Source organism: Stegodyphus dumicola, chromosome 3 (assembly GCF_044657685.1).
Source record: "Stegodyphus dumicola isolate Sdum_Otavi_A_Nest chromosome 3, ASM4465768v1".
Taxonomy (NCBI): Eukaryota; Metazoa; Arthropoda; class Arachnida; order Araneae; family Eresidae; genus Stegodyphus; species Stegodyphus dumicola.
The window spans coordinates 264,332,753-264,354,036 of record NC_140770.1 but is presented as its reverse complement, the minus strand read 5'-3'; the positions used below and the strand labels follow the sequence as shown (position 1 = coordinate 264,354,036).

Genomic DNA, 21,284 nt, shown 5'->3' with positions numbered 1-21,284 from the left:
AAATAATGCTTCGCACTATTATAGCAGTACACTCAGGTTAAGAGTTAGATATATTAATTGAGAATTTTATAAATGATATTAATCTAGCAATGTCAGACAATAATAAGGAAAATTCCCGTTACTAAATTGTATCGTGATCCTGAAATTAAAGATTTAATAAAACGTAAGAACCAAGAACATAAAGCATGTCATCGAACACGCTTTCCTATTGAAAACAGACTTAATTGCGAAATCAGTTACCTTACTAAAGCACATGCACAATGCTTCTGAACCGGATACTAGTACAGAATCATTATTCCAGGATGATAGCTGAATCTGAAATGCTTTCTCTGAATATAAAAATGCTACCCCAACATTTCGCTCCTTAATGACCATTGGAGGATTGCATATATTGAAGCAGATAAAACTGAGTCTCTAGCTTTGCATTAACAACATAGGAAACAACATTTGTTAATTAAATTAAAAACTTTTTAATTGATATTTGTAAAAACATACGAATAAAAATAACACAAAGGAAAATATCAAATTTATACTTATATTTTGCTCGAAATCTAAAAGTTGGTATCTGCAAGAAATTTCTCTTGTTCACAATTCGGAAGTCAAACAGACAGCTAAATATTAAAAATTTCAGACTGTCATTTATTCAGCTATTTGTAATATATTGAACTACTAAGTAACTTACTTCTAATTTAAACTAAAAAGAAATATACTAAAGCTTCCCAAGAGGGGCAAAAGTTGAGAATAAATCCTGATAATCTAGTCTCTTTCTTTCAATTATTGGATTTTTCTATGACACAAATATGTATGTAAATAAGTATAAATATCATTGTTTTTACTATATCTTTCAGCTACGCTATCTCATGACGTATCAATTTTCATGAAGTTTGTAATCTTGGAGGGAAATTATGAAAAAGTATCATCACAAATTGAAGATACTAAACGCCAATCTGGTTCTTTTCCTAGACTTGTTAAGTTTTCACCTACAATAAAACTGACTTCACATAAATGTACTCACAAACAAAACGAATATTCTTATTGCAAAAATTCGTATATCTTTTCGACGAGTACTAATAAAAGTTGATAAACTTTGTATCTTAAAAACTTTAAACAATATTTATATTACAGTGTAAACTAATTAGCTCTATTTCTAGATTTTCGGAAGAGTTACTTTCGTTTTTGGTAATGAAGATAACGTAAACATGGACTGCAGACCATTAAAATCTGAAACTTTGTCTTCATATTCTTGTCACGATAATGCTAATTAATTTACAGGAAATGTATTTTTCAGGCAGCATAAAATTACTTCGACGGCCACCAATTTGATTTTGACACTGCTTTGCTAGAAAACAATATATGTGATTAAAATTAATTTGGGATGTCCATCTGCTTCCGCGATTCCCCGTTCCGCGTTTTTCAAAATACTGTTCCCGCAAAATCGGAGAGTACAGTTTCCCCTCCCACAACTCCTCAGGAGATGTCACTCAGGATGAGTCATTAAGTAGAGCTGGGCAGTTTCTTTGTGAATAAGTTAGTCTTCGTTAGATTGAAAACTTTAGTTTAGGCTCCTCTTGAAATCTCAAGTTTCATTCAGTTTGTAATTCTGCTACAATATTAGCTGTTATTTTCACATGTTATATTAATCAATATGGATGTTTTAGACATTATTAGAACTAAAAGGAAAAACTTTTAACCCTTTATAAAGGTTATCAGTATCGAATTCAGAATAAAAATAAGGAAAATGCAGTTTATTCCATCTGGCATAAATAAAAGAATTAAAAGCTGCAAAAGCGCAATTAAGACCAAAGAAGTCGTCGTTTTAGAAGAAAGAATATCATTTTAGAACAAATATTTATCCTGAAAGATTTTCTTACCTTTATGCTGAATTTTGGAAGAATGTTGTTTTTTACTTTAGGAAACAATCTTTTAGTTCATTGCCAAAAAATCATCGCAGAGTTTGAACATCTCTCTCTTTCCTTTTAAATACAGTATAATCTTCATTCATGCAAAGATCTGAGATATAAGTATTTTTCGATTATTTCTTTTGAAAATTCTTTTTAAATTTAAAAATGGTCTTGGCTTTCCTATCTTTCAGGTCCACTTGCTCCCCCCCCCTCCTTTGGGAAGGAGCTAATGAAGCATGATGATTTCGCGGAAACAGGAATCGCAAAAATAGGAAGACACCAATAAGTTAAGTCAGACTACTTCCTGTTAACCCTTCCTACGAGGATCGCTTCGGCGAGGAGCCGCACAATGTCATCTTGATGGGATCTCCCATTAGATGGCCTTGTGCGACTTGATTCGCACAGAAGAACTAAGCTAGTCCTTCTGTTTATCCCTGGTTACAAGTTCCTCTCAAAGCCGCGATTAGCACCCAGTAATTATGTGCTGTGTTTCAGCTGCCTTGATTTAGATGCTACTAAGAGCGCTGCAGGAAGAGAAATGCTTGAGCTGGGCGGTGCAGGAAGCTGAGCTGTAGAAAGTGGTGGGACCAAAGTCACGTGAATTCTGAGATGACATCTGATTGGTGTTGAAGTATTCGTCAAAAAGTAACATATATAGAATACATGAAAAATATAAAATAAAATACAGAATAAATAGTTGAAAAACAATATTCTTTGTTAAATATAGATTATATACATATATGTATAGTTTCAGGAAAGCTTGATTGTAGGAAAAATATATCTGAATAGCGGAGTGCATAGGTCACGTGGGACGCCACCTTCCCAAGTGCTGGCTCTGATGAAAGCTGCTTCGTTTTGGACTTAGAGTTCCAATATCCCAAAAAGATTAAGAAACGCTAGTAGGGGTAGGGGTCTACACTCATTCTGCAGAGGTAGCTTTTTTCTTAGACATTTGATTGGATATGGCTGCCATTACTTTTGTTTTTACTTAGTTGAATCTCTTCTTTATATTTACTGTACATCTAAAGATTTCAAATTATAATTAATTATTTCTTTTTGCATATATATCAAAATTTTTCTCAAAACTCTTTTTAATGTATATATTTATGTATAATGATTTAATGTATATATCCAATTTCATAGATTATAAAATTTAAATAAACATGGTCCCACTGAGTGAGCAATGAAGCTGAAAGTCTTCTCTGCGGTACAGCTGCTCACAGTCTCCTTTACGTCTAACGATTTAGATAGTACTGCGGTAAACACGCTCATGATCAAAGCGACTCATAACCGCTTTGTAAGGTTATTTTAATTTTATTAATAGTTTTAAACTTCTTTCTTATCAAATCTTTAACTTCAACTTACGACTTACTGCCCCAGAACGTAGTTTTAGAATCACGTCTAAATACTTAATGAGGAAAAGCGCTATTTAACCGCGAAGTTCTACTTGCTGAGTTATAATTCTATCATACGACCTATCTTTGCATACGCCTCTCCCGCCTGGGCAACTGTTCAGAAGAAGGAGATAAACAAGTTACAAATCATACAAAATAAAGTATTACGGATGATCGCAAATGCGCACTATTATGTGTCAAATCAGACTCTTCATAGGGACCTAAAAATGGAGACCGTCGAAATGTATTTGAACAAAGCCAACGTTAAATTCTTTGAAAAAGCGCATGAATGCAATCATATGGAGGATCTTAACGTTCTGAATTATATTGTTCTTGAGGAGGATGTATTGTTGAGACCATTAGCGGCCCACCTCAACCGGGACTTAAATTTTCCGACGTAAACTATCATGAATAGTTTAAATTGATCTTGTATACAAAATTACAAAATTTGTATTGAATTGAACAAAATTTAGAATTCCCGATGCAGTGTTAATTTTTTATATGCATTTTTATATTTTTTTACTCTTCTCGTAGTTCATCGTATGTGTTTACTAAGAAAAATATTTTTGTCTTTTTATTATTAACAGTTTCAGTGTAAACTTTATTAAATATCACGATCTTTGCACTTACGCCACATCAAATTGATGAGTTTGTTAATCAAAAATTCATTAAAGTTTTACAAAATATGAAATATATAATAAATCCAATTCAAAATTCCTCAACCAGGTGCACATGTTCCGGTAGATGACTAAGTTATTCAAAATTTTATGCCTCTAGGTACCGTCGATTTTTCGCACTGCGAAAATCATTCATAATTATGCAGATTCTTATATAATTTGTTTAAAAACGATAATACATGATAATATTTGGTGGCAACAATCTGAAAACTGATACGCCGTTTATAGTGATTCAACGCAAAATCTCGTTTTGTGACTAATAATCTATTTGGCCTAATAACAATAAATATAATTTTATCCTAACAAATCAATGAAAAAAATTCTAGAAGCTTTCAGATTTTATATTAAGCCCAAAGGGGCGATTTTGTCCATTTACACACACATACACGTTTCGAGAGCATATGTTCTAACGCCTCTTTAAGCTAACTTCTAACGCCTCTTTAAGCTAAAAATATTTAAAAATAGCATATCTTTTGAATTTACGACAGTCTCGGGCAATGGACATAAAATGTTTTATTCCGTACACTACTCGCTTTGAAATGGCTGAGTTTAATTCAGAAGTCAAACAACAAAAATCAGCGTTAATTTACAAAATTTTCACAGGACTAGTTTCGATGGTTTTACCGAACCATCATCTTCAGCTGCAAAACCGCAAATGAACAAGATAGGAAATAATGTTTAGATAAGATAAGAAAGCCTGGACAAGAATAAGCAAGTGGCGCCATCTGTTGGCGAAACCAGAATTAAAACATAATTTCTCTAAAAGCCGAAGGCAAATTTGGATTGGAATTAGGATCGTTAACTAGAACAGAAAGATTTTTATGAATGTGAAATGCCTCTAGAAAATCCAGTTCTCCAATGGAAGATGTTTTTTGAATAATTTTGGCAGCAGAAAAATTGAAAGTGTGATTTTCGGACCAACAATGTTGAGCAACAGAAGACTTCTGTGTTTCCTTTTTTCTAACATATGCCTCATGTTCTTTGACGCGAAATTTTAAGGCTCTCTTAGTTTGGCCAATGTAAATTAAACCGCACTGGCAAGGAATCCTATAAATACCCCAGGAATTCATATCCGGAATGGGGTCCTTGAGTATAGAAGTTGGAATTTTATTGATGGGAGAGTAAACAACCCGAAAGTTAAATTTCTGCAAAATATGTGCAACTTTATAGCTAATTGATGGAAAGAAGGGAATGACAACAGAATTTTTATAATCTCCTAAAATAAGAGTTTGGCTTTTAGTGTGTTGAGATGAGAATTTTTTAACTGCTTGATTAATAATGTTGGGTGAAAAGCCCCTGTCAATAGCTATTGCTTTTAAATAATTTAGTTCTTCATCAAGGGCTAGTTTGGAGGAGCAAACTTGAAGAGCACGGAAAACATAGGAATAAAATGAAGCTAACTTTTGTTTAGTCGGATGACATGATTTAAAGTGTGGTGGAAGGCAAACCGATGAAGGTTTACGGTAAACTGTAGTACTGAAGTTGGATGTGTTACGTGTGACCAGAATGTCGAGAAACGGAAGAGAATTGCAAGTCTCAAGTTCAAAAGTGAACTGAATAGCAGGATCAATAGAATTCATTGTTGAAAGAACTCTATTTAAATCATCTTTATTACCTTCAAACAGGGTAAAAGTATCGTCTACGTAGCGGAACCATGCTGGGAAGTTTAAAGTTTCAAACAATTTTGATTCATAATAATGCATGTAGATATCAGCCAGGATGGGACTGAGGGGGCTTCCCATGGCTAATCCCTCAGTTTGCTTGTAATATTTATTTTGGAAAACAAAATTTGCTTGTTTCAAACAGAGTTGAGTGAGAGAAATTAGCTCATCAATTTCGATGCAAGAGAAATGAAATTCGTACGAGACGATACTTTTACGTAGCGTACGTAGACGATACTTTTACCACGATACTTACATCAATTAGCTATAAAGTTGCACATATTTTGCAGAAATTTAACTTTCGGGTTGTTTACTCTCCCATCAATAAAATTCCAACTTCTATACTCAAGGACCCCATTCCGGATATGAATTCCTGGGGTATTTATAGGATTCCTTGCCAGTGCGGTTTAATTTACATTGGCCAAACTAAGAGAGCCTTAAAATTTCGCGTCAAAGAACATGAGGCATATGTTAGAAAAAAGGAAACACAGAAGTCTTCTGTTGCTCAACATTGTTGGTCCGAAAATCACACTTTCAATTTTTCTGCTGCCAAAATTATTCAAAAAACATCTTCCATTGGAGAACTGGATTTTCTAGAGGCATTTCACATTCATAAAAATCTTTCTGTTCTAGTTAACGATCCTAATTCCAATCCAAATTTGCCTTCGGCTTTTAGAGAAATTATGTTTTAATTCTGGTTTCGCCAACAGATGGCGCCACTTGCTTATTCTTGTCCAGGCTTTCTTATCTAAACATTATTTCCTATCTTGTTCATTTGCGGTTTTGCAGCTGAAGATGATGGTTCGGTAAAACCATCGAAACTAGTCCTGTGAAAATTTTGTAAATTAACGCTGATTTTTGTTGTTTGACTTCTGAATTAGTATTTATTCGGCGTGTTATTGTGTCTTAATGGCTGAGTTTGTTAATCAAAAATTCGTTAAAGTATTAAAAAATACGAATGCAATTTAATGATGTTTTTGCGTCATATCTGTACGTAAGGACAGAATAAAATACTTTTTTCTTTCAAAAAAATTATAAAACTGCTTTAAAATTAATTCTGAAGAGAAATTTTCGTGGCGTCTGTACGAACGTATGTACGTACGCACGAATGTACGTGCGTATCTCGCATAACTCAAAAACGAGTAGCCTCAGAACGTTGAAATTTTGTATATAGGACTGCTATAATATGTAGATGTGCACCTCGTATGTTGGTTGCAATCGGCCGCAACAAACGTATATAAATATACTATTTATATATATATCCACTCTATTACCCGGTTCAGTGATCTCAGTTTCTTTACTCTTATATGTTTGTAAATTGTAAATTTTTTGCTTTAAAAATGATTGAATTATGTTGTTTTTATCTTGCGGTTAAGGATTTTATACCTTTAGTAAATCTGTGTGCAATAATTTTAGAATTATCAGCAATTTTAAAGTTGTTTAATTGCCGCTAAGCCTATTTTTAATGGCGGCCATTGATCTTTACATTTGAAACAGGAGACTAGTGGATTTGTTGCCAATCTAGAGAAACTTAGCTTCGCAACAACAAAGATAACGCATTCATTTATTATTGCCAATTAAATCATGTTTAATTCTTTCTGGAATTTTTTTCGAGGAAATAAGCGTTTGAGATTTACTTCGTAATTTTTAATATAGATATTTTAAGTTTTTATGTATTTTTGCCTTCTCGCGAAGTGAGAACTGAATTAATTCAATGAGAAATTCTCTATCGTCTGTGAAAAACTGTTTCTTTTTTGTTTTGTTTGCTTAATTTCTTTTATACGTCATTCTAGCTTTATTATAGTATTTGAATAGAACATGTGGCAACGATTAGATAATTCTTTAAATGATATAAACTTTGTGCATTTTGAATTATAATATGAACGAAATATTGTAATACTGTTAAATGAATCTAGCGCCAGAGTGTCGCTATGGTAAACAAATAGAGTGAATTTTAAAGAATGCATGTATTCTATTGTGGTTTAAGCGCTGTCGGCGAAGTAGATTTAATTCAGTCCAGTAAGTGTAAATGAAATGCAAGAAAAAATGCGTATAATTTAATATTCCGTAGAAGGATGTTATGTGGTGTACACATCATATTTTTTTACTAATATTGTCGTAAATCTCGAAAATCGAAAAGAGATTTGATGTTGTTGACTAATGCTCACTTGTCCGACGCATAGTCAGCCCATGCCCACAAAAACTCATCGTGGCAACAAACGCAAGATTACGCCTGTCGTTGGCCTTGACCACCTTACAGGTGACAGTGCGATTTAGCTAAGTTCCGTCCCTAATTTTGATGGAAAGGATCTCGGTTAGACGGGTCCGAGGGACTCCCATTCATCTTCACTTACCATCAACCTCTCGAGAGGATTATCGGCTCACCGCATATTTAGAGTGTCCCCCTGGCCGACGGATATTCTACATTTACAAACATTCATGCCTTCTCCGAGATTCGAACCTGGACCCTTCGGTACGGCACTTAGCGACGCTACACTTTATTCCGGTTGGGCGCCTCGAAAAGAGAATTTATACGAATAATTTAATTTCCAAAAGACGGGGTTACAGTAAAAGGCTAGAAAATGAAATATATTCGTTGATAATCTGATGTTAACTATCACAATATTATTTGTTTAAAAGAACCCTACACTCCAGTAAGCGTATATAATAATATTATATTACAATATCTAATAAAATATCTTCATTTTTACTTCCCTTTAACTTGAAACTCATGTGTTTCTTTTGTTGTCCACTGATAGAGCGGCTGTCTGCGTCATCTGATGCAACTTGCAAGTCATCACCCTCGCCATAATATTCGTACTATTTCCGACGTGTCGGGAATCTTCAAAACGATCAGCAGTATTAGATATCCTCCTTTTCTGAAGCTCTTCACTGTTATCGCATCATCAGTCAGAGCTCATGCACCCCACAAGCAAATCAGTAAGACGAAAACCATCACTATTTAGACAAACATTGAAAACACACAAACATTCAAAAGTAATGAAAGCAGGTTAAAAGAATCCTACGTATAAAGAATACATATGAAATTTTTTATTTAATACGAACTCAGGAGCAATGAAACGATTAGTGTAGAAAATATATAAAAGGCTATTTAAAAGGAAGTAAAAAGTTAGCAGAAGAGATTTTCAGCCAAAAGCTTTTCACACAAAAGAATCTCATATGTCGTAACAAGCACATACTCAGATTTACATAGGAATTTATTTCGCTGATATTATAACGTCTTAGAAGTTAGGAAAGCTCGCTTTATGAACGCCTTAAAAAGGGAAAATTATTGGGTCAGTACATAAATTTGTGCGCATTCTTTGGTAAATTTTTAAATAATATAAAAAACACAATTTAACATTTTAATCAATTATATATATTCCTCCATTATCTTCAATATCTCGCCATGTTACAGGCAGGTTTCGTATGCCATTGCTGCAGAAAAACTCTGGTTTTGATGCAAAAAAAACTTGAAAGTTCATTGTGTACATCCTGTTTAGAATTAAATTTTTTTTTCCCAGTAAAAAATTTTGTACGGCACGAAATAAGTGAAAATCACTTGGGACAATATCTGGGAAGTAAGCAGGATGTGGCAAAAGCTCCCAATTAAATTCACTCATTTTTTGCAGCGTTGTTCGAGCCGTATGTGGTTTTAGCGTTATCACGATGAAACAACACTTTCTTGATCAATCGTGGGCGCTTTTTGATCAATTCTGAGTTTAGACGGCAAAATTGTTCACTATTAACTTCTGAATGAATCGTTTGATTTGGTTCTAATAGTTCAAAACGTCCTGAACGTTCATCATCGATGCTGCTTTTTCCAACTTAAAATTTTTTAAACCATTTCTGGGCAGTCCATACACTAATAGTGTGTTCCCCAGGTACACTATTAATTTTTATAGCTGCAAACCTTGCAGATTCACCACACGAAAATAAAAAATGTAGCACAGCACATTTGTACTGATTATCTATATTCATCTTCTATGGGTACTAAAATGCGTTCGATATTTACGAACCGGGATAGTGATTACTGACTCTGACTGCCGTTCCGAAAGGTCCAGGTTCGAATCCCGAAGAAGACATGGATGTTTGTAAATGTATACTGTCTGTGCGAAACGGAAGCACTTTAAATATGCGAAGTGCTGATAGTCCTCTCGAGAGTTCGTGATAGAGGAAGACAGGTGAGAAAAGTTGGGGGAAGGGAGAGAAACTGAGCAAAGTCGTACTGTCACCTATACGGTGGTCAAGGCTCTTAACAATGACAGACGTAGACTTGCACTCCTTGACACTGTGAATTTCGTGGGCTTGTTGTGCTGTTACTGTCAGAATGTGAGATAAGTCACAATAAAAACAATAATAAGCATTTAAAAATAACTAATTACTAAAAGTTCATAATCATTTTTATTTGTTAACATTTTAAACTCTGTTTTAAAATGTATTCTGTTCTAAAAGAGCATTTCTAGATGCCTTCCAGTGCTTACACAGGAAGTCAATAGAATACAACGGAATGAGCCTTGAAAGTGTAGCTGAGTTAGAAAGTGGAAATCAAGCTCTTGGTGCTCGGCTTGCTCTAAATATTGAAGGAATCTTTCAAGATCTGTGCAATGAAGAAAGTAACTTTCGCAAAGGTAAATAAATAAAATTTTAAAATATATGTTGTGTAATATAAATTCCTTGGCAAACATGTTTAAAAGTTTACATTGCAGTGAACGATCTCCGAGTACTTGCAACCTGATGCAAGATTATAATACCATATTAAGATGGGTTGATTAATTAAAGTGTGTTCGTCATAAAAAATTTCATAAGTTTATCTGTTTTAAACAAAAGTTAAGGCATAAAATTTATGGCAAAATTAAAATATGATGCATACGCAGACATACTTGCTGTCGTATATATTCGCACAAAAACATTTAAAAAGTAATGAAGAACACGTAAAAATAATCTTACTTAGATAGAATTTGGTATTTAATACGAGATCAGAAGCAACGACAAAATGAGTATAAAAACAAAATGAGTGGACTTTATACAAAAGGAGCTCATATGGGGAGCACACACAAAAGGAGCTCAGAGATAGGCATATACTCAGACTCATATAGCAATTTATTTCGTTAATGTTATGATGTTTTGGGTGACTTTAATATCTACAGAATAATGGGATTCATTAATACAAAAAATGAATTGACCATTATGAATACAGTTTGCATGACTTTATCATAAGTACTGCGATGATTTGCAGTCACAGATGACTGTCATTGACCGTTCATCTTTGATAACAGAGCGCAACGTGAACAGTTGCATTCTGTTCACATTCACTTCTATTCCCCTCTGGATTTCTTTCATTATAAGTTCTAATCTGTTTTCATTTCTGATTCCTAGGTTTCATACATCCAGTCATATTCTTAACTCGAGAGCTTCAAAATTTTGTGACTTTTGTTAAAGATTTTTTTTCTTATGATAATTGAGCTATTTGGAAAAGGACGATAGCATTATTGGAAACATGTTTACCAGGTATAGAGACGTTCTGTATCACTTTTATAACGATCTGTCTAATACATACGAACCTTCTATCGTGCATTCTCCAGTTAGTCTTTACTATACTACGAGTTAACACTCAGGAGACAGTTCTCCATATCCTTAAAAACATTAAGCGATCTAAATAAACGACAAATAATTTTGTAAAGTTGTTTTGAGATGGAAGTAAGATATTAGAAAATAATTTCTTTTGGGTGCACATAAGATAATTTTTCAGCGTTTAGCTTACTGAATAACATGCAGGGAGGATCATCTGGAGTTTCTGTTATTATTTTAACAAACTTAATTTATGATGCGATATTCTTTCAGATGATAATTTCCGTTTAACTTCTTTATCAACAGAATATTTGTTCACCTTGATATAAATGATCGGCTACTGTAACAATATGTAGAATGATATTTTTTTTTTACCTAAGTTATTTAGGATTAACTAAATCTGCTATAATATATTTTCCTGTTTATGGGGACTACTATATTCTTATGCTCTGAGAAATGTGACGAACAAGTAAAGCTTAATTAATCATCTCTTTGGATTTGACTACAATTCCGATTTTCTAGTTGTAAGGATTACGTTAGTTTTATTAACAGGTAAATTTTAAGTTCCTTTTCTGTCGATTTTTTAACTTCAAGTTACTACTTCTTGCCAGAACGTAGTTTTAGAATCACGTCTGAATGCATAATGAGGAAGAGCCGTATTTAACCGCGAAGTTCTTCGGTCTTAGCATGAGAGTTACCAGGTATTCTGTCTGTATGCGTCCGCCTTTTCTAGGCTACTCTCTCGTAAGCTATTATTACGCTCGGCCGTACTTTAGGCCCTTGATAGCTTTGCAGTCAGTTAGCGTTAAGCGGCCAACTCGGTTAGAATCTTGATAGTTTCGGCTATATCTCTTTAGTTTAGATTAGTTTTAGTTTACTTCTTAGCCTCTTAAGTTCAGGCCCAAGTGTCGGCTTTTATTGTACACTCCAAGAAGGAGTTCTGTTAAATCTTATTTGACTAATAAAGGGTTATTTACCCTTCCATCTTGTCGTTTCTTGTCTCACGAACTCAAGCGATTATTCGCTTATCAGTTCTTAAGATTCTTCACGTTCAACTGTAAGTTAGCATTTACAAAGTGAAGAACTCTACATAGTGTTATTGATTTTTCAACTTCCGGTTACTGTATATCTAAGTTGCTCGCTTGGGGCATCTACTGAATTGAGATTTTCCGTGATCCAGCATATTCTGATGTTGAATCCAGCAGATTATCTCGATCCTTTCTAAAGCTATCCACATATGATGGAAAGTCCTCCTGACAAGTGTACAGGACTCAAATCTCTATAGAGGCAAACGCAAACGGGCGGGATCTCGACATTAAGGCCTATCATCTCGCCGCTTCTCTGATAGGAGACGTAGCGAATATACTTCAATTTCTGTCCGAAGACCAGAGATTAGGCTTCGAAGATCTAGCTGGCACGTTTGAGTTGCGCTTTGGCAATAACTGCTTAAAAGACCTCGTTGTCAGTGATTTAAACTGAAGTCTATTACAGTTTAAATCACTGACAAATGAGGCCCACGGAAACACTCGAAAAGCTTGCCTCAGTGACTGTCTCATCTCGTGTTTTTTATCTGTTTAACAAAAACAAGGGAAATCCTGTCCCTGCAATATTTCGCCGATCGCATCGAGAATCTCGAGTTACAGACTTAAGAATCGCAGATGTCATGCATATAAAAAGCGCTTTCGGGTACACCATGAAATTCGAGATAGCCAAGCAAGCAACCTGTAGAGACGGACACCTAGATGTCCAGAAGCTATACGTTTAAGTAACTACTCGTTGAAAAGATTTAATCAGGCAAATGAATGCCTTAATGCGGAATATGAGTGGAACAAATTGAGCTTTAGGGGCCAGAATAGCGGTGGTGAAGATATTGTACGAGGGAACTGCAGAGCACCTAAGGCACGGGAGCTAAGCCAGCTTCCAAAAAGAAGAGAAACTAATTAGTGGGGCGAAGTTCAGTAGATATTGAGAAGCCCCATTTTAAAGCGCTTTAGATATCTGCAATGAGTGAGCAGTAATGCGCTTTCCATCATGGGACATACAAATATAATTCTTTACAATATGATTATTGATACTGGAAACAATGTTACCATCATCCGAAAATATCTGGCTGGAATGTAAAGTCATCTGGATGTTGTCTTGGGTTACGCTGCAGACTTTGACCAGTGATAAAACCAGCATCGCATGAACGTTTGGAAGTGCCGCTTATCATCACAAGGCGAATGCGGCAGACATTACAGAATACTCAGATTACAGATACTCAGATATTACAGAATACTCAGATTAGACTTTCAAAGGGAATACAATTTTTTCTTACCTTTAAAATAACGAACTGCATTCTATCTCTAAGGACGTAATCCTATTTAGAATAAAAAATAAAGGAGTTAAATCCGTCCACTAAATAATAGCTGATAGCAGGGAGAACAGAATTTTTACTATCAGGACACATACCTGAAAACAGAAATTTGTGGTACTGCATAATGGAATATCCTAGAAATTTTAACAGCCCAAAAAGAGTACTAGCGGTAGACCTATCGCGGATCGACATGCTGATGAAAGTTGCCAACGTACGTGTTAAGGCGAAATTCGTTCGGATAGGCAAAAGTTTTGCAGAAAGTTCTCCGGGGACTTGTGTCAAACGAATCAACAGTGCTCCAGCCGCTGTGTCGTCGGAGAATTTACAGCGTATCAAGATATTTATAGGAAAGAAATAATAAGTGTCTTGGAAATACGCCTACTGCTTTGATGATTGTTTACTATCTGAAATAACTTTATACATGTAAAATTGTTGAAAACTTTTCACATTACTTTCTATGTTAATCATTTATGTCGTCGGAGAATTTACGTCGGAGGATTTACAGTAGAATGCACAATTATGTAATGAAAAAAGAAGTGTTGCAGAACGCGCCATTCTAGAAATTTCAAGGTATTTTCTCCTGAACCTCTTCTGAAGTAGGTCGAACAAGACGAGATGCAAAAGTCGGAAAATTCTGGTCGAAAATTAAAAGAAAAAAAGTAAACACCTGAATTACGAAGTTAATGACTTTTTAGCTATTCAAAAGACTAAATCACATATAGGCTAGAAGTTCAGGCTAAAATTTTTTGGAGCGGACCATATCAAACCTCAAAAGCGAATTCTAAGAAAAGATACGAATTTAAAAAGATACGCGATCATTTAGAACTTATATAATGAATATACTTCTGCTTATACAAAAAGTTTTTCAAAAGCCTGATATCACGATTTTCTGTGAGTTATTCTAAATTCGCATTTGTCAAAATGTTTTTTTATATAGTATGTTATAAAAACGAAGAAAACTTAAACTTGTAAAATGTCTCTGAGGGCAGTAACTCCTAGGATGGCCAAATATGTAGGGATTAAACACTAGCTATCCATTTATCGTTTCTTGATTCTTGGCAACATACCAAAAGAAAATCAAGTGGTGGATTTCTAAAAATATTCATAGTCGGTTTGGTTATATCACGTGTGAGTTAGCGTTGTTAAGAACGGCAGGCTCTGGTAACGAATTTTATTCGGTAAGAGTACGTGTTTATATCAGCGGTCGCCAACCGGTGTTCCATGGACCACTGGTGGTCTGTGGAAACCTTTTGATGGTCCGCAGAGAAATTGGGACATTATATTTTTATGAAGCTTCAGTTTAAAAAATGACGAGTAACAAAACCTATTATGGAATATGGGTTATGCCTTTTTTTTTAAATTTTAGCTACTACTTTTAGAGAAATTCCTTCCGAATTTAGTGACTTTTTAGCTACTTTTGCAGGTGTATCTAGCGATATTTGAAAGTGAGATTTGGCATCCGTGGATATGCTGCTGTTATTAATAATAGCGCGAACTGGAATTATCTTTACAAACATATGTTATTGTGGTCGTTAATTACAGTTTTTCTCCGTGTCACTAGGCAGGCTTATGGATATTTATGAGAACTATCTGCATTCTTGTTTATTTTAATTGCATCACTTTAAGCTCCCGTTTTAGTTCTGTCTAACTGTTGATCGATGGCGCCATTGCTAAGTAAGCGATGATTATTATGTTTACAATAATTAAAAATTAGCGGCATGACACTTTCAGTTTATTGATATTGCTTTGCATTTGCCGGTTTGTACTTGCTTTTCGTGAAGTTCCTTTTCAGTGATATGGAAATGTGAAGCTTTTTGTACGAGAAGGTAAGATGTTTGTAGATTTCAAGCAATTTTCCAATGTGAACGAAATTTGTATAGTTTGCTGATTATTATTGTATAAATGTTTGTACCTTTTTAAAAAAGAATCATATTAGTGGTCCGCCAAATATAAAATTATATATGTAGTGACGTTCTAAGGGTTGGCGACCGCTGGTTTATATTATAATTATATTTTTCTTGAGCATAAATATTGTTGCTGTGCAGAACGTAAAATACCCCTAGATGAACCATACCCTTCATGTGTACTTTGAATTGAAATAAAACTCCATGTTATCAGAGAAAAATATGTATTGTGAAACGTTGCAGCAAATATTTTACACAAAAAATTACCTTTTTCTTTCGACAGGCATTTATCACTGTCCTCTAATACAGGAGACTGACTGAAAGGACAGTGATTTTCCTTTGTCTTACTGTATTTGCACATACGTTTGCATTTTACTTTAAAATTTAAATAAAATGTTTTAAATATTTAATTTTATTTTCAGATATATATTAATATTTAGTTAATGCTCATTCCTTAAGCACATAAAAATATGCATATGTGTATTTTCATATACATACGCTATACATTAGTTAAAATGTTTAGAAATTATTTTAATATTATGAAATTTTATTTCTGCATATATAAGTGTCCTCTTAACAGGTTATAAGAAAAAGTTTTTTTCTAATGTTTTAATGATAAAATTAAATGTTATTTTGAAAAAGACTGTTATCGCGGTTTTTGTTATAAGTATTTTTCCCTACTGTCTAGTGTCAAAGAAATTTTCGGATTGTTAATTCTGTATTCATTATTAATTGTTAATTCCGCATATTGACAACAAAATCAAGATATTTATAGGAAATAAATAATAAGTGTCTTGGAAATACGCCTACTGCTTTGATGATTGTTTACTATCTGAAATAACTTTATACGTATAAAATTGTTGAAAACTTTTCATATTACTTTCTATGTTAATCATTTTCAATTTTAATGAATATCTTTTTTTTAAAGGGTTTAAAACTAGAAACATAACATATATTTGTTTCATTACGCAGATTATATTCAAGTTCAATCCTGTGTCAAACAATATTTCCAAATTGCTCTCATTCCTGGACAGAAAATGGAAGAGTGTCAAAGCAAAGCTGCATTTAATGCGGTAACTGTATTAGACTACGACATGAGCGAAGCATATTTTGTTACAAAGGACTGTCTGTAAGTTATTCACAAATTAATGTAATTAATAAAATAAATGCGTGCTTGCAATAAGCTTCAGTTAGAGGCATAATTTCAGCCAAATATGGCGAATATACATTTAGTGATGGTATGAAGACGTTAATAAATAAAGCATTACTGATCTTTTTTAATAATCAATGAAAAAATGTATCATCAATAATTCTAAAATAGCGCTAGCAGTTAGCAATTCCTTGCATGTACACCTAACTGGAAATTAATTTATATTTTTTTATAAATAATAAATTATGTTCATAAGTGTATATTACACTCATGTCCAAAAATTAAGGATAATTCGGAGTCACGCGAAAATCGAACTCTAAAATAAATATATCACCTGTAAAATCACTACACACATCTTCAAGAAACATATGCAAATTTCAGGAAGTAACCAGATGACACCGATGGTACGTCACAATGACGAGAGTGTAAGGGAGTGATATATAAGGAATACAGGCAAAGAAGTAAAATTGTTCGCAGGCGCTTTATAAGCATTTCGCATATTTTTATTTTTATTGCAATAACCAAGCATATTTTATTGCAAGCATATTTTTATTGCAATAACCGAATAGTTATGACACAAAGGACGCATTTGGATGATTTTTTACGTGGTAGAATTATTGGCCGTCTGGAATGTGGGCGTACCCAACTGGAAGTATCAGACAAACTTGGAATTACCCAGAGTGTCATCTCCAGGCTTTGGCAACAATTCCAAGATGATGGTAATGTGAGTAGACGTTACAGCACAGGTCGCCCCAGAGTTACAATGCCGAACGAGGACCGGTATTTGGCAGTTACTGCCAAAAGAAACAGGCGGAGCACAGTCTCAGACTTGTCTCGTCAGCTTTCTTCAGCCACTGGTACGACAATTTCAAGGCAGACCGTGTACAGGCGCTTAGGGCAGATTGGTCTACATGCTCGTAGACCTGTCAGATGCGCTCCACTTACTGCAACTCACTGTCGCCTGTGGTTAGCCCGGAGTAGAAAGCATGCATAGTGGACACCGCAACAGTGGGCTTGTGTGATGTTTTCCGACGAGTCCAGGTTTAGCTTGCAGTCCGATTCTTGCCGGACTTTCATATGGAGAGCTCCAGGTACCCGTTACCACCAAGAAAACATCATTGAACGGCACCGTTACGGTGGTGCAGGAGTGCTCGTTTGGGGTGGATTTATTCTGGGTTCCAGAACTGACCTGCATGTTCAAGTTGGAACCATGACAAGCCAAATCTATCGGGACGTCATTCTGGAACAACATGTACGTTTGTTTCGGGGCGCCATGGGCGCACAATTTGTGTTTATGGATGACAACGCCCGTCCTCAACGTGCAAACATCGTAAGCAAATGCCTTCAATCGGAGGATATCACCCGCTTGGACTGGCCAGCATTCTCACTGGACTTGAATACAGTAGAGCACGTGTGGTACATGCTTCGCCGACGAGTTGCAGCCCGTCAACCTCCTCCTACATGCCTACCGGAACTTCGGAGAGCATTGCTTTTTGAGTGGTGTAATATCCCCCAAGATCAGATCGCTAATTTGATACTCAGCATGCCTAGGCGTTGTACGGACTGTATTGCATCGTCTGGAAGACATACAATATATTAACAATCATACCAACCATGTAATATTGGTTTTTGTTTTTTGTAATTTGCTCCAGGGAGAAAAAATCGCTAATTGTTTTTAATAATATCAAACATATAGCACCTTTTTTTGCTCTTTACCTTTTGTTTAATAAATAAACTTTACAAATAAGTCAAATTTGTTTTGCTTCTAACTCTTCCTTTGCCTGATTTTGCATTATCCTTAATTTACGGACATGAGTGTAAATTGAGACTTTATCTTAATTTCAAAACTGCAGTCTGGAATTTGCAGAGAAATCCCTTTAGAAGACGATTTTTTACTTCCTTGTAGGAAGTAAAGAAAGTACTGTAACCGCGAAAATTTTGGAGTATTATATTTCAGCGAAAATATCCATTTTGACCGCTATCGAATACAATTTAACGATGTTTTTGAGTGACATCTGTACATAAGAACAGAATAAAGGACTCTTTTTCCCCCAAATCGCGTTGTGAAAAGGATTTAAAATGGATTTAGAAGAGTTTTTTTTTTTTTTTTTTTTTTTTTTTTTTTTTTTTTTTTTTTTCATGACGTCTGTACGTAGGTGTACCTCAACACAAAAACAAGTAGCCACAGAACGTTGATACTGCTATAACATGCACTTCTGCATCTTCCTTTTGGTTGTAATCGGTCGTACCAAACGTATATATATATATATCCACTATATATATATACATCTACTCTGTTACTCGGATCAGTGAGCTTAGTATTTTTATTCATATATATTGGTATATTGTGCATTTGTTGCTATAAAAATAATTGAATTAGGTTGTTCTTATCTTCCGGGTAAAGATTTTATGCCTTTAGTTAATCTGCCCGCAATAGTTGTAGAATTACCAACAATTTGAAAGTTGTTTAAATGCGGCCTAATTCTTTTTACTATACTATAGCAGCCATATTTGTTTACATTTGAAACTTAGCAGAATAGTAAATTCAGTTTCTGCATCTTTAGTGTCTTTTTGCTAGTGGGATCAAAAGTAAACTTTTAGTTTGGTAGACCGAAAAATCTGCCTTCTTGCCCGCTTGCGGAATTGCTTGTTTTTGCTTAGATACTGTAGTTTTAAATATGAAATTTTTTAAAAAATTTTTTTAAATTTATTTGGTGTTTTGTGTTTCTGTATATCTTCAAGTTCTAATGAAACTATTTTCAGATTTTATGTTTATTGCTTTGCCGAAAAACGAGAAGTGATTTAATTGAATGAGAACCATATGTCTAATGAAGTTCGAGGAAATAAGTTTAAATAAAATGCAGCAAAAAATGCATATAATTTAGTATTCCGTGCTAGGAAGTCATGTGGCGTATACGTCAGATTTTTTAACAATGAACTCTTATGTATTGTAAAGATTAACAACATTTGCCAATTTTCGAAAAATTGCATGCCTAGAAAGAAAGTTAAAATTAAGTATTTGTTAATAGAAGAATAACATATTACCGTTTTTGTTATTCATTATTGTTTCTTATAATGGATATCTTTATTGGTATCCTTACGTGAATAGAATTTTTAACTGTCATCTTCTGACAAGATGAGTACTCTAGGATATGTGTGGAACTACTCTATGTGTGGAAAAAGAGATTGAATTCTTCATCGTTGTTATTACACAGATGACCGAATAAGAGAGCATTACTGAGAATTTTGTCCACAACAGACATGACGTATTTTAATGCTGTCGCTGAGGTTTTTTGCAAATAAATGCTATCTCTGAATCACGGAGTGAACAGCTGAAATACATGGTACTTCGTTTTACAAAAGGGCGATGAACCCACCATGACGACCCATCGTTGCAGGAACTCTACCGTTGGTAACAGGTACAGTGTTCGCAAGAGAAATAGTTTTCTCTTTAAATTAATCTTCGACAAAATTAAAAATAAATTCACCTTTAGCATCTGCAATCAACCTTTTTTTGCAAAAAGTAAAATGTTTGAATTCTTGAAAAAGGTTTTTTTCTTCATAAAAAGCCTCATCAGGGCACTATCACTGCTTAATGGTACATTTTTCTAATACTCGATGGGGCTGGTTGGTGTAAAACTGTTTCTAAAATTTCCTTGACAGCCGTCAGTATCAACTCTTCGCTGAAAGTATGAGCTTTCCCTGATTTAGCGATTAATTTTGATATATTATAAGAAGCTATCAAACTATCGTCGCATTTTTATGAGGCCGCTAGTAAACATGAGACAAACGGTACCTTCAGAAACTTGTCCCTGATTTTCGTAAAAATGATAATCCTTTATTTTGTTTGTCAGAATGAATTTTTTGCAAATGTTTCCTCAAAATAGATGGTTTCATTGCCTCATTTGAATAAAACTTTGTTACAAATTACACACATGGAGAGTTGCAAGTTCGATGGCGAAAGAGCAAATCCCAATTTCAAGTACGTGGAACCACACTAACAACACTTCTCTATATTAGCTGTCATCGTTGGTGGCAGCAAAATATGATAAGGAAAAGGTACCTATTTCTCAAAATTAATAATTCCTAATCACGATAAAGAAATAGTAAGAGCAATCACATAGCTGACTGGCCGAATAAAACACTAAAAGTAAATCAAATCTGAGGGGAAAATAAAGAAATGCAGCAAACGAAAAGCAGCACAAGAAACACGGGTCAAATCCAAAGAGGTTCTAATAGAAGGAGGGAAGGTTCAACTCAAAAAGGGAATCTTTGGCAGAAAGTATTGTTCAAACACTGTGACTCGTGCCAGGAGACTTTTCATTGCAACTTCGTTTTAAAAAAATTTCTAAGTATGAGATCTTGTGTTGCATATGGATGTACGAACAGAATCTCTAAACATATTCCTGGGTTACGTTTCACGCGTAAGCATTAATTGCTTTATGGAATTTGGTTGTAACTCAAAAATATCTCAGTTTCAAGTTCTTTCTTTCCATATAAGAAAAAATCTGATGAGAACAGCACATTATTTCCTTGTGCGGAATATTAAATTAAACCCTTTTTTTTTGCATTTTTTTAAAACTTACTTCCTCGAAACTCATCAGAGATATATTTCTCTATCAATTAATTCAGTTCTCACTTCGCGTCACGGCAAAAGTACACAAAACCTC

The 21,284-nt window shown here is 34.4% G+C and overlaps 1 protein-coding gene across 3 annotated transcripts in view; it reads left to right on the top strand.

The window, feature by feature from the left end:
- The window catches only part of LOC118185010 (uncharacterized), a 59,373-nt gene that overhangs the window by 15,429 nt on the left and 22,660 nt on the right, over positions 1-21,284 (top strand). For all 3 annotated transcript variants that reach the window (XR_004757527.2, XM_035354777.2, XM_035354788.2), the window contains 2 exons: positions 10,089-10,264; positions 16,437-16,593. Coding sequence is in view for 2 of the 3 variants with exons in the window: in XM_035354777.2 (XP_035210668.1) it covers positions 10,089-10,264; positions 16,437-16,593 (333 nt within the window). In the remaining variant the exon portion in view is untranslated. The remainder of the gene's footprint in view (positions 1-10,088; positions 10,265-16,436; positions 16,594-21,284) is intronic.